At 40.4% G+C, this 14,065-nt stretch overlaps 1 protein-coding gene across 1 annotated transcript; it reads right to left on the bottom strand.

Moving 5' to 3' along the window:
• Nucleotides 1-2,682: 2,682 nt before the first annotated feature.
• LOC126797846 (protein NUCLEAR FUSION DEFECTIVE 4-like) lies at nucleotides 2,683-4,786 on the bottom strand. Its single transcript, XM_050524578.1, has one exon. It carries the CDS (start codon nucleotides 4,699-4,701, stop codon nucleotides 2,899-2,901), a length of 1,803 nt encoding a protein of 600 aa, XP_050380535.1. The 5' UTR covers nucleotides 4,702-4,786; the 3' UTR covers nucleotides 2,683-2,898.
• Between the last annotated feature and the right edge of the window lie 9,279 nt (nucleotides 4,787-14,065).

The following is a 14,065-nucleotide window of genomic DNA, read 5'->3' as shown; positions in this document are numbered from 1 at the left end:
ACTTATTATAGTTCAATCCTTAATTTTTATACGCACGTACTTGGCATACAGTGAGTATGATCTTCTTCTAATACACGTTCATTCATTCATTCTACATGCTGCTCCAACATGTATATTGGAATTAGTAAGAACATGTATATTGGGGGAGAAAGATCTATAATTCTATCTCAATAGAAGCATACCCCATTATCCGAAACATTTCTCCAATAAAGTTATCAACGTACTGTAGACTCTGTTGTTCATAGCACTGTGTCACTAAATAGTAAACATTGTTTGATGTTGTCCATCAACAATTTTTTTTATGGTACTTTAAGGTATTAGAGTAAATTAACATAGAAAATTGAGTTCTACAAAAACTCTATTCTAGCATTGGTCTTAGAAGGAATAAAGAAAATAATAAGTATAAAATATATAAACATATAATCAAGCGTATAAATTATCTATGGAATTCTCATCAGCATTTTCAAAATACTCATGTGTCCAGGTTTATAAATCTCGTGACATTTATGAGACAACATTTTGTTGTATGCTGGTTCAAATGTTGTAATCAACCTTACTATAAGTGAGTTGACCAACTTACAATTGTGTAATAATCCATCAACTTACCATCTTAACTTCTTAATAGCTTAAAAATACAGTTCGAGACTCTAAATGATGTCTACCAAAGGTTTAGACTTTCTACAGCCACCGAGTCTTTCTCGTCTGGTTGCAACCTTCAAAAGAGTTGAGCTTTCCGTAATCTTTGGAGCTCATGAAACCATTTAGCATATGCAAGCAAAAATCACACAAATGTGAAACGAGACTTCTAACATAAAATAATTTGCTTTATAGAATATGAGTCAAATTCCAAGCCAATAAGGATGCCAAAATATCGAATTGCTCTAGTACATAAGATTGAATTTCTGAAAGATACGCAATCTAGAGCTGTGCCTCATAAGAAAGCAATGCGATTGTGAGATGTTTTCTTGTCCTGCATTAATTATATGGTGGCTTGGTGGTGAGGGGTTGTACTAGAACTTGAGGCACTGAAGAGTTTAAGCCCCAATGAAAATGAAATTATGGAATATTCATATCATTTATATTATATACTGTTAGGCAGCAGGCACAATCAACCCAGAAATTGAAAACACCACACCTACTGATGTCTCCAGGCATTATTGCGATAGCTCCTTTGCCGTCGACATACCACAACCTCTGCCTAATGTCAAAAGCCATCATTGCGCTTAACATGCCTGGTTATCTGCCTCTTTTGACACAAATATCATGTCTACTACCCGCAAAAAAAAGAGGTATTTAGGTCATTCTACCGTTGACATATAGGTACCAAGTTCGTGCCCACTTCTCTGATGTGAGATAAATACTTTTAACATTTATCCCAATACAATCCTACATGAACTAAAATATTAAAAGTGATAGAAGATTGGAAAAGGATATGAAGTTGGAGGAAGTTGGGTAGAGGTATATTCAAGCGGGTGTACTTTTAGACACCGAAAAATCGAAAACTGATCAAAACCGTACCGAACTAACACCGAAAAACTGAAACCGAACAAAACCGATCTATCGGTTCCGATTTTAACATCAAACGGAATAGTTCGGTTTTGGTTTGCGGTTTCGTCTATGTAAAAACCGATCAAACCGAACCGAACCGAACCGAATCGACATATATATTTTTAATTATTAATATTTAATATAATAATAGGTGTACGTCATGTTTTTATTGATTAAGAGTTACATATGATATATATGATTTTACATGATTACGGTTTTGAAATGTCTAACTTAATTACTCACAGTCTTTAACTCATTAAATATTACATTTTGTTTGATACTCTATCGTAAATTTGTTGATTTTGTTTGTTGTTTTTAACTTATTGCAATCTAGTTTACTTATTTACTAATTTGAAGTACTGAACTTGTAGTTTATTACTTTACTTTGATTTTAACTTTTGTTTTAAGTCAAGTATGAAAGTTATTACAAATAGTATGTTATGTAACTGAAACCGAACCGAACCGAATTATAGGTTAATCGAAACCGTGATTAATAAATATTTTTTCCGGTTTCAGTTTTAAGAAATATAAAACCGAGACCTCGGTTTCAGTTTTCGGTTAGTACTCTTAAACCGAACCGATTGAACCGAGTCCATCCCTAATTCAAGCCAGTTTAGCTTAGTGCTCCGATTTAGTACTGCTCACTATATTGGTGCTGCTAGCGGCGATGACGACAATGATTGCAAGTAAAGGTGGCTGGTGCAGTGGTTTAATTGTTTTTATTACTTTATTGTATTCGGATGTGAGATATTGTGTCCATAAATTAATAAGTTATTGGTCTCCTACCACTTTTTTTAAATTGATTAAGTCGGGGATTTTTTAAATGATTTCTCACCAAAAAAGCTAACAGGCAAGTTCTTAAGTAAGCTTTCACGCATAGTCGTACACGTATGCACAAGCTATCATTCTAAATTGGCCATTACCCAATGTTGGAATTTGGCCATCTGTTCTTCTCATCAAGAATTTTCCAGAATTTATACTCCATAAAGTATATACTCGCATAGATCCATGGAGGAAATGGCAAAGCAAATTTGGTCCTAGATTGGTCAACTATATCAACCTTTTAATCATTTGAGGGCTAATTTTGGATTCAAGGCAAAACAAAATTGGATAATGAATTAGAGTAATGTTTGAAGATATCACAGAACCATTACAGCACAAGCAGAACCATTGTCTTGGTAATCCATACAAATCTTTGTACATGGTTGCTTAGATTCACAGTATCAACAAAGTTCTTCAAATTCTAAATGGTTTTTTTCCAAAAGTTGCCAGAACAACATATAGCCTATTCGAACAATTAAGGAAACAAAGGGCAATTATATAGCTGACTTATTTATTTTTTACCCTGACCTATTTTTTTGAATCCATGTCTGCCTCTGATGCTTGTGCTGCTCTTGATGAGCTCGTAGAATCGGCATCAACAGTGCCTCTGGCGAAATCCGCTTCGGCTGCCTCGGCTTCCTCTCTGAACTTCTTGTAGATATCACTTTGGTAGAATTTTCTTGTTCTCATCACCAAAATAAATGAAACAAGGCTCCCAAACAATGCAGCAGCAGCAATTATAATGAAAGCCAATTTGTAACACTCCACACCTACACAAGTCAAGTCCTTTCCTTCTTCTCTATACTTCCCCAAAGCCTTTAGTTGCTTCAAAGCCTCTGCATCATACAAGTTTCCAGCCACTTTCACATTGAGGATGTAAGCCCCAAGAGGACTAGCAGCACCACCAAACTGGATCAAAGTGGCATAGTACTTGAGGCCAAAGAGTTCGGAAATGATGGCGAAAATCAATGGCCATTGAGCTCCAAAACAGAACCCAATAATCACAGAAGAAAAGTATAGAGAGTTAGGGACCCCGAACGCGATTAGGAGATGGCCAACGCATGATAAGAGAAGCACTAGAGTGAGCATAAGTGGTCTTGGGAATTTGTACTTGTTCAAAAGGACTTCTGAAGAAAAGCCAGAAGTGACTCTTCCAAGGTAGTTCCATATGCTCACCAGAGATATGAAAGTGCTAATGCTGTCAGTTGGGTAGCCTAGTGAGTTCCCAATCTGACCAAGATTATCGATCGCAGTTAAAGTGCCTCCAACGCCACAAATTGTAGCAATGAACAAGATCAACATGTCAATGCTAAAAAGTGCTTGCAAAATTGTGTAATCCTCACCTCTAACGGGGGGCTTGAAGACAGTTAGAAAGCAAGAATTATGCTTCTGCTGAATTTCTGGAGTTGCAGCAGGTACTAATTCAGCAGGAGCTGGATTTTCAGCTACTACTTTCAGCTGAATTGGCTCATTCACGGCTTTGATCTTCGTCTTCCAGAGCTTGAATTCTTCAATAACAACAACTACGATTGGAAGAAGGAGTAGCATAATCACAACTGAAGCACTTCCAATGAAAGAGATTCTAGAAAACTTCATCTTGTGCTGCGTGATAATCAAAGCCATGAGAAACCCGGCCAGGCCGAGTGTAATGTATAGAAGGTTGTAGAAAACCCTGAGCTGATCCGGCTGTCTAACGACCTTGATCAAACGAACGATTGGAAGAAACACAATGGAAACAGCAGCTGGAAGCCAAGCAATTAGTAAAATCAGAGCCTTAGAATCATTTCCATAGAAAGCACCGTAGAGCTGTGTGATGATAGCTCCACTCAAACCAACAAGTCCCTTCAAAAGCCCCAGAACACTTCCTCTACTAGAAGGGAAGTTCTTCACACAGCTCACCACAGCTCCTGTGTTAGCGAACGTCTGAGAGTTTGCACCTACGCAAATGTACAGACACATCTGCCACACGCGTGGCTTCGAGGTTCGACCGGTGACAGCTAACCATATCATGAAGTAGCCGAAGAAGTTCATGACTGAACCGATCAAGAGCACCACCCACGTACCTGTGACTTCGTTAACTAGACCGGCAATGATTCCGACATTGCCTCCCAAGTCCTTGAAGAAGCTTAGAAGATTGAGTGTCGTTTGGTCATAGCCTAGTGCGGTTTTGACATCGGTGGAGTAGAGACCAAACATGTAAGTTGCTCCGGAGACGGAGAGGACTAGCATTGAAGCAAAAAACATGAACCATCGTCCACGGAGTACTTGCAACCCGAAGCTTATCATCTCCTTGGAGCAAAAAGCACCGGAACTGGACTCTGCCACCACCATTTTTTCTTCAAGTTTTCATCAACTGGACAAAGATGGCTTACACCGAGTGAATATATGTATGTATATATAACAGAGATGTGGGGGTGCCAAGAAGTGTTTCGACTTGTTTGACTTGCCTCAAGGAATATGGAGGAAAGATTTTCTGGCCGGTAGGAGATAAGGTGGATGACTACACATAGATACAAAAAATACAGAATCGATGACTAATGTATGTGTGCTGAAGTGCAGATGACATCAAGCATCAAAACTACAAACAAAGAGTACGTGTTTCTTTGACAAAAAACAACAACCTGTGTTTTTTGTGGATCAAGGAGAACAGACATTTCATTGTCAAGGGTTGCAACTACCCAAAACTCCTACAAAAGTTAATAATGATCTTGCTTAGTTCTGTAAAAAATAGTAATTCATTACTGATGTATAGTATGTGGGTGAGCAGGGTGGAAACTTGAGATTGCAAATATAAAAGATGATCAACCTGTTTAACATGTGCCTTAGCATCTTTTCATACAAATTCCACTAATTTCACATTGTTACCTTTTAATATTCCCGTTATGCCTATGCATCTTGTTATTCGTTTCTTTCAAAATGTGTTGGTACTCACCATAAGATAGCATGGTGCTGAACATCTCTTTCGCTTAATTGAACTTCCAAAAGCGATTGCCAGTTCAGGCAAAAGCCCCTTTGCAAAAGAAGCTGGTAGTTAGAGATCGAAATCATGAAAAGATAGCAAACCAATTAATAACAGACCTAATTACATAATTTGAAAGATCTGTGGCTTGGAAATGCTTGTGCTTATCATTAGTAGTCCATTTTGTAGCCTCATAATCACATTCATGATTGGAATATGAATATAGTCGTATACGTAACAAAAGAAAACTTAGCTCCAGTTGTGGATGACCTCATTAGCTGCATCATTCACCAAAGACGTATTTGTGTTCAAAGAAAATGACAGACGAATAAGGGATCGAGTAATTCTCAACACGTGCAAAGTAATGTACCATATAGAGAAGAATGTATTTATCCTACACTCCAAACGCAATTTTGTTTTGCTTTTAGTGCTTTATGCAGTTTAGTTGTAAATTTCTGAACTAGCTCGTTTGTATTTTCTTTTTTTATTACTTTGTTCCTGCTCTTGTTCCTGGCCTTTTGGCTCTCTTAATGAAGTTATTAACTCATTTTTGATTAACTGATTTTGTATATTGATTTCTTCTCTTAATTTTCAACAATCCATAAAACTCATATTTGGTTAATTTGCAAATCGTTAGTATGAGAGATGCATGCGATGTATGCTCACTCCTTTTCCACCATTCCACTTCCGCCGAGTATTTCATCCGTTTCAAAGTTCAGTAACAAACCCCTCACATAAAAAAAAGTTCAGTAACAAAAAAAGAAGAAGAACACATTCGGTACCGTACGTTTAAAACTGAGCACCTTAAATAAGTCAGCAATCGGTGCCGTTTCTTTCTTCGTTTGGCCTGTTAGTAGATCCATCCACACTGAAATGGAGAAACAAAAGTACGTCGCAATCAATTGCAGAGGATAAACAAATAAATTGTAGTCGATTTGGAATTAGATTTGACAATTTATTACTTTTCTTAACATTGAAAGCTAGATGGAGGAAAGAGAGGAGTAACCTCTTCATCACTCATAAATCTTTGATGATCGACAATTCGATCGATCATGAGTCATGACATTGGACCAGCTAGGCTTGATACTTGATAGGTTTATGGCATCAAAATTTGACAATTCTGCGACTGAAGATAAACGATAGACTACAATCGCTGCGTGTATATATTAGAACGTACAATGAAGTAGTAGTTTTTCTCTTCGTAACATTTAAACAAGCTAAAGTCTAAAATCAATGAAGTTATTAACGTAATGATTAAGGATGTAGCTACACACGGGCTACTAGGACTTGGAGTTGGTACCGAAACCGTTCGTCCCGTACCGAATTCCAATGGGACAGGATGAATCGGTAAAAATTTCCAATACTGAACCGATACCAATACCGAAAGTATATAATCGGTACGGGTCGGTTCTATTAGATCTGATACCGAATATACTGAACCGTACCAAAACTATAAGAATTCATATTTGGGGGGGGGGGGGGGTTAGGGTTCACAAAATCCAATATACTCTAACCCATTCCATCGAAAACTCATCGCCTCCATTCACTTCGCGACTTCATTCTTTCACTTCGCGTCTTCGCCTTTCATTCTCAATCACTGACTTCGCCCTTCACTCTCATTATTAAGTCTCAATCGCAGCCTCTCGGAATCTCGATGGGAAAACTGAAGGTAAGTCTTAATTCAATCTTGAATTCTTAATTGAAACTCTGAAAGTATGAGTCATATATGCAGTTTGAGTTTTGGGTTTTACTTTCTTTGGATTATGGTGTAATAACCCTAGATTTTTAGAATCACTTTTGAATTGAATTGAATTCTATAAGTTATGAATTCAATTAAAACGAAATTGTTTGTTTGCAAACTTTACGAAACGGAAACGGAAACGTTCCGAGAACGTTTAATAAGAAAACGTTACGTTACCGAACGATTATATCGACTTTTATTCCGTCGCTCGGTTGCTAAAACTTTCTTCACGAAAGTTGTAGAGCTCGTTGATACGAGTTCGTGGATATGTGACGCGTTCGAATCGGACGTTGTATGTAAAAGTTATTATTGACGGAAGATAGTTTCCGATTTTAAGGGGGGTATAAAAGGACATTTTGTGAAGTAGGGTTTCTATTTTCAGAAACCCTCTTCTCTCTTCTCTCTCTCTTCCCGCCGCCCTCTCTTTTCTCTCTCTTTTCTTCTTCCTTCCCGAGCTCTTCTCTTCTCTTCTCTTCTCTCTCTCTCTTTCTCGCTCTCTCGCACCCTCCCTTTCCTCACCGACGGCAACTGCGGCCTCACCACCACGACGTGACCACCCCCACGAGCACAGCGCATCACCGGCGACGCCGTGAAGCTCGACGTGACCCTCGGGATCCAATCCAATCCAACCAACGAAACTCCAACAACATCAAGTCGTGTTTTAGGTATGGGATTTGGTTAATTCGATTGTTGGATTGCTTGTTGTTGTATTGTGATTGTTTTGGGGAAGTTTTGAAGTAGATTGGAGGAGGGGGAGCGGAGGAGATACCGCCGCCTAGAGGCGGCGCGTGAGGAGGCTAGGGATGGCCTAGGGGTAGTCGGAGGCCGTAGAAAGGTAGAGGAGGATGAGGGGGAGAGTTTGGGCACGGCGGTGGCGTGACACACGCCGCCACCTGCGGCGGTGTGAATAGTTTTGACAGAAAGGGTATTTTGGTAATTTACTGTGTAACGGTAAATGTAAATGTAAATTTTATTTACTACGGTAAATGTAATTAAATTTTACCTTCGGTAAATGTAAAAAGTAATTTGTAAAAGGGTAATTTAGTAAATTTTATTTACTGAGATTGTATTTACATTTAAATAGTACTATACGTATAAAAATACGTATTAATATTTATACGTACAGAAATACGTATATAATATTTATATGTACAGAAATACGTATTAATATTTATACGTACAGAAATACGTATAGAAATACATATTAATATTTATATGTACAGAAATAATATTTATAATATTTATACGTACAGAAATATGTATATAGTATTTATACGTACAGAAATACGTATATAATCCTTATACGTACAAAAAAATACGTATTTATGGTATATTTGTACAGTAACAGTGAACAGTAACCCTGAACAGTATCTTCGTAAAACCGAAAATTGCTGAACAGTATCCGATTATTACTGTTTCGGCATTTAAAGGTTTACGAAACGATTCTAAATGGTTTTCTTATTTTTTCAAGGTGATCGTTAAATCGAGGAAAGAAATTATCATCGGGCATTGTGGAATTACGCTCGAGTCGATACGGTGAGTAAAATCTCACGTATTTACGAATCTACCCTCGCGGTGATTCAAGATTTTTGCAAGAGTATTTAATAATGAATTACAACATGTATACAATTTAGTGGAATATATATATATATATTGTATAATGGTAATAAGTGCATATATATATATATAGTTCATTATATTATATACTGTTATTAATTCATTAGAGATGGTCATTTTGATGACGGAAGATTGTGTATTGAGCATGCGTTGTGAAATATGACATGTATAAAATATAATGGATTATATATATATTGTATAAATGGTAAATATGTACGAATATATATAGTTTGTTATATAATATACTGTTATGATTTTATTGTGATCATGTTGAGCATGCGATTTGAATTGTACAATATGATGTGAGATTATTGTACGTGATTTTTAACATTGAGATTGTTAAAATGTGAATTGTCTTCGGACCTGATTTTTGGTACAATATGATGTGAGATTATTGTACGTGTTTGGCAAGTCGAAACCTAGCCTTTGGCCGGGCGAAAGTTACGATACAGTTAGAGCTCTAGTCTGTCTGCCTTAGTACTGCATGTGAGGTAACGAGTGGTTATCTGCTCATGGGTACTCAGTTTATTTTAGATGTTGGGTAGCGGGTGGCTATCCAATATCAACGGTGTATTACGAGAGGGGTAACAGATGTGTACCAGCGTTCTTGGTACCCGTATTATAAATGCATTGAGTAACCAAAAGGGTTACTTAATTTTCTCATGAGCGTTTCATTTCATATTTCTTTGGGTCAACCAGATGGGCTGACCATCGACTCATGAGGGCATTTATATTTGTTGTTTGTGATCTTTCGTATATTTTGATATGCGAATTATATTTCGATTTTACTCATAGGAGCTATAAGCTTACCGGGTTTGTGTTTACAATCCTGGTGCACCAATTCGATGGTGTAGGGGATAATTCCGCAGGTGCTGATTAGTGGAGATTGAGAGACGACTACAGAGGCTCGAAGTCGTACGTATCCTACTTATGGTGAGGTTTTAGCGTGGATTCGTGTGGGAGAATTTGTGTAATTTCATTTGTGAGATTTGTGAGTGATTTGTGAGGATTATTACATTTCCATTTTATGTATGGATTATAAATTTGGGTTGTAATAATTGGTTGTCTGAGTTGTTTGAGAACTCAGAATTGATCCGCTGTTACACTTTAATGATTTCGATTTATTTGAGATTATTTTGTGTTCAACGACTTTAGAATTTTGAGTTTTTAAGCTTGAAATTTTGGGGTCGTTACAGTTGGTATCATAGCCTAAGTGCGTATTTGGCGATTATCAATATCATCCGGGAGCGATGATCCGACTGCAGGCGGGCACCCATCACATGCTGCTCGGTATTGATATGTCGTTGGGTACGTGAGAGTGTTTTAGGAGCCATACCTAATGGTTTGGTCCTCCGAGAAGTATCGTGATGATACTTCGATGATTCATCTCATCCTGAAATTTCATGTTAATACCTATTGAATCTGTTTTAGTTGAATTCGAGATTTCACATGTATTGACTAAGTATTTCGTTGTTTGAAGGTGATGAACGCTGATAAGGGCCGAGGACAGGGCCGAGGACGGGCGAGAGGCCGAGGTCGAGGTAGGACCACAGGCCGAGTCCGCAATTTGGAGAACCTTTATGAGGAGGCTGCTCCACAGGAAGAGCAGGTAGGCCGAGGTCGAGGTAGGACCACAGGTCGAGTCCGCAACGTGGAGAACCTTTATGAGGAGGCTGCTCCACAGGAGGAGCAGGTTGAGCCAGCTCATGCGGTTAGAGATGACGGTCAAGTGTTGAAGCTGATCAAGGATATTAGTGCACTGTCAGCTCCGACCTTTCATGGGGGACTAGATCATATGGTAGCTGACCATTAGATCGATGGTATGGAGACTTATTTTGAGATGATAGAGTGCACAGAGATTGAGAAGAGAAAGATAGCTACATTCTTTCTCAAGGGTGATGCGCTAGATTGGTGGAAGAGCATGAGACAGACTGTGGATGTGTCTACATTCACATGGGGAGGTTTCACCACCATATTCCGAGAGAAGTATTTTCCAGCCTCAGTACAGGAGGACTTAGAGTTGGAGTTTCTGGCATTGGTACAGGGAGACATGACATTAGAGAGTATGATGCTCGATTCTCGCAGCTGTATCGGTATGTCAGGCCTATGGGTACGACTGCTTTAGCTCAGAAGTATCTACGTGGGCTGAAACAAGAGTACAAGACCATGATATCAGTCCTTTGCCTGACTACCAGGGAGCAGATATTTGAGAGTGCTATGAGCTTGGAGCAAGCAGAGAAGACTCAAGCAGGTAATGTGGGGAACAGAGATACAAAGGGGAAAGGCAAGGCAGTCTATACAGGCAGTGAGCACTCAGGGCCGAAGGATAGGTCATGGAAGAGGCCAAGACCCCACTATCAGGCCCCGACAAGGGCGCCACCCCTAGCTATCAGAGCAGCACCAGTCAGACCATTAGCAGCAGTGAGGTGTTATGGCTGCAATGAGATGGGACATTACGCCTCAGCATGTCCGAAACTGAAGAGAGTAGGCTGCCACCGGTGCGGGCAAGTGGGACACATAGCTCGAGATTGTACCCGACCACTTCAGGGTAGGCAGGAACGGCCGCAGAGACAGCTACCAGCGGGCCAAGCTAGAGTGTTTGCAGTGGGCCAGCGAGACACAGGAGTGGAAGGTACATTATCACTGTTTGACTACCTTGCTAGAGTATTGTTTGATACGGGAGCATCGCATTCATTCATTGCTAGTTCAGTGGTGGAGATGCTAGGATTGATTCCTACACCTCTTGGGGACGCCTTATGTGTCACTTCACCCCTTGGAGTGTCACTTGAGTTAGAGACAATCTGCAAAGCTTGTCCTATTTTGATTGGAAGTAGAGAGTTCTCTGCTTCGTTGATTGTGATTCCGGACCACACTTATGATGTGATCTTGGGGATTGATTGGTTGAGACCACAACATGCTGTGATTGATTGTTTTGACATGGTAGTGTCCTTTCATAGACCCGGAGAGCCACTGTTTCGTTATCGTTGCCTCAAGTCCGATAACGCCATGAGATCAGGAGTTTTGGCACATGTGGAGTCAGTGGATCAGAAAGTGACTATCGCAGACATTGTGGTAGTATCTGAGTTTGGTGAAGTGTTTCAAGAGATACCAGGGCTACCTCCTCGAAGAGTGGTAGATTTCTGCATTGATGTAGTACCCGGTACAGCACCTGTGTCAAAGGCGCCATATAGAATGGGGCAGAATGAACTTAAGGAGCTGAAGGTGCAGATCGATGAGCTATTAGACCAAGGGTTCATTAGACCTAGCGTTTCACCTTGGGGAGCACCTGTTTTGTTCGTGAAGAAGAAAGATGGTTCTCTGCGGTTATGTGTGGACTACAGAGAGCTGAACAAGGTGACCATCAAGAATAGGTATCCCTTACCTAGGATTGATGACTTGTTCGATCAGCTCAAAGGTGCTACGGTGTTCTCTAAGATTGATTTGAGATCCGGTTATCATCAACTCAGGGTGAAGGAAGAAGATATATCGAAGACAGCCTTCAACACCCGGTATGGACATTATGAGTTTGTCGTCATGCCATTTGGTCTAACGAATGCACCAGCTGTCTTCATGAGTTTGATGAACCAAGTATTTAGCCCGTACTTGGATGAGTTTGTTGTGGTGTTTGTGGATGACATTCTGATATACTCCAAGACACAAGAAGAACATGTGGTGCATCTGAAAACAGTGTTGCAGACCTTGAAGGAGGCGAGACTGTATGCCAAGCTAGAGAAGTGTGAGTTCTGGAAAGAAGAGGTCAAATTCCTTGGTCATGTTGTCTCAAAAGATGGAGTACTAGTGGACCCGTCAAAGGTAGAGGCAGTAAAGAATTGGAGTCGTCCAAAGAACCCTACAAAGATACGTAGTTTCCTCGGTTTGGCAGGATACTACAGGAGGTTTATCGAGGGGTTTTCTAGTATTGCATCTTCATTGACCAAGTTGACCAAGAAAGATACTCCGTTCGTGTGGACGGATGCATGTGAGGAAGCATTCCGCAAACTAAAGACTAGACTGACCACAGCTCCAGTATTGACGATTCCTTCTAGTGGTGGTGGCTATGTCATTTACAGTGATGCTTCGCTCCAAGGTTTGGGTTGTGTGTTGATGCAGCATGGAGGAATGGTCGCTTATGGCTCGAGACAGTTGAAGATTCATGAGAAGAATTATCCGACACACGACCTAGAGCTTGCGGCAGTTGTGTTTGCCCTGAAGATTTGGAGACATTACTTGTATGGAGAGAAGTTTCAACTCTTTTCAGATCATAAGAGTTTGAAGTACTTGTTTTCTCAGAAGGAGCTAAACATGAGGCAGAGGAGATGGATGGAACTCCTCAAGGACTATGACTTCACATTAGAGTACCACCCGGGGAAGGCAAATGTGGTGGCCGATGCCTTGAGCAGGAAACCGAGAGGCGTGGTGGCCTCACTTATGGTCCAGGAATGGTTCATGCTCGAAACTGCATCGGAGTTTGATTTAGTACCATCGGGAGGAGAACCAAGGGTCTTCCTTGGTAGTGTCACGGTGCAACCCACATTGATCATGAGGATCATACAGGGTCAGGCGCAGGATAGACTCTCACAAGCTAAGTTGGCAGATCTTGTAGTTGATACGCTTGATGAGTGCCCTTCTGAGTGGAGAGTTGGACCCGATGGAGGGTTGAGGTTTGGGACAAGATTGTGTGTCCCAGATTGTGATGATCTTCGGGAGGAGGTTCTTCGTACGGCACATCGTTCACGCTATACCGTCCATCCAGGGAACACCAAGATGTACAAGGACCTCTGCAGACAATTCTGGTGGAACGGTATGAAGAAAGATGTAGCAGAGTTTGTATCGAAGTGCCTTACATGTCAGCAAGTGAAAGCAGAACATCAACGACCAGCTGGCATGTTGAAACCACTGACTATTCCTCTTTGGAAGTGGGAGCAGATATCTATGGATTTTGTGACCGGGTTGCCTAGATCGAAGAAGGGTCACGATGCCATATGGGTGATTGTCGATCGGTTGACGAAGTCGGCTCATTTTCTCCCAGTGTCGATGAAGTACTCAGTGGACGTGCTTGGGAAACTATATGTGGATGAGGTAGTGAGACTTCATGGTGCTCCAGTTTCTATTGTTTCCGATAGAGATGCACGTTTCACTTCGAAGTTCTGGGGTGGTTTGCAGAAGGCGATGGGCACTACCTTGGATATGAGTACAGCTTTTCACCCTCAGACGGATGGACAGACAGAGAGGGTGAATCAGGTGATGGAAGACATGTTGAGAGCATGTGTGTTGGATTTCAAGGGTAGCTGGGAAGATCATTTGAGATTGATTGATTTTGCCTACAACAACAGCTACCACTCTAGCATCGGTATGGCACCTTATGAGGCTCTTTATGG

The sequence above is a fragment of the Argentina anserina genome, chromosome 6 (genome assembly GCF_933775445.1).
Source record: "Argentina anserina chromosome 6, drPotAnse1.1, whole genome shotgun sequence".
NCBI classification, from domain to species: Eukaryota; Viridiplantae; Streptophyta; class Magnoliopsida; order Rosales; family Rosaceae; genus Argentina; species Argentina anserina.
This window is presented reverse-complemented; position numbering and strand designations above follow the sequence as displayed.

Coding starts and splice junctions, on each gene's coding strand:
- LOC126797846 (XM_050524578.1), bottom strand. CDS start 4,701: ATGGTGGTGGCAGAGTCCAGTTCCGGTGCTTTTTGCTCCAAGGAGATG.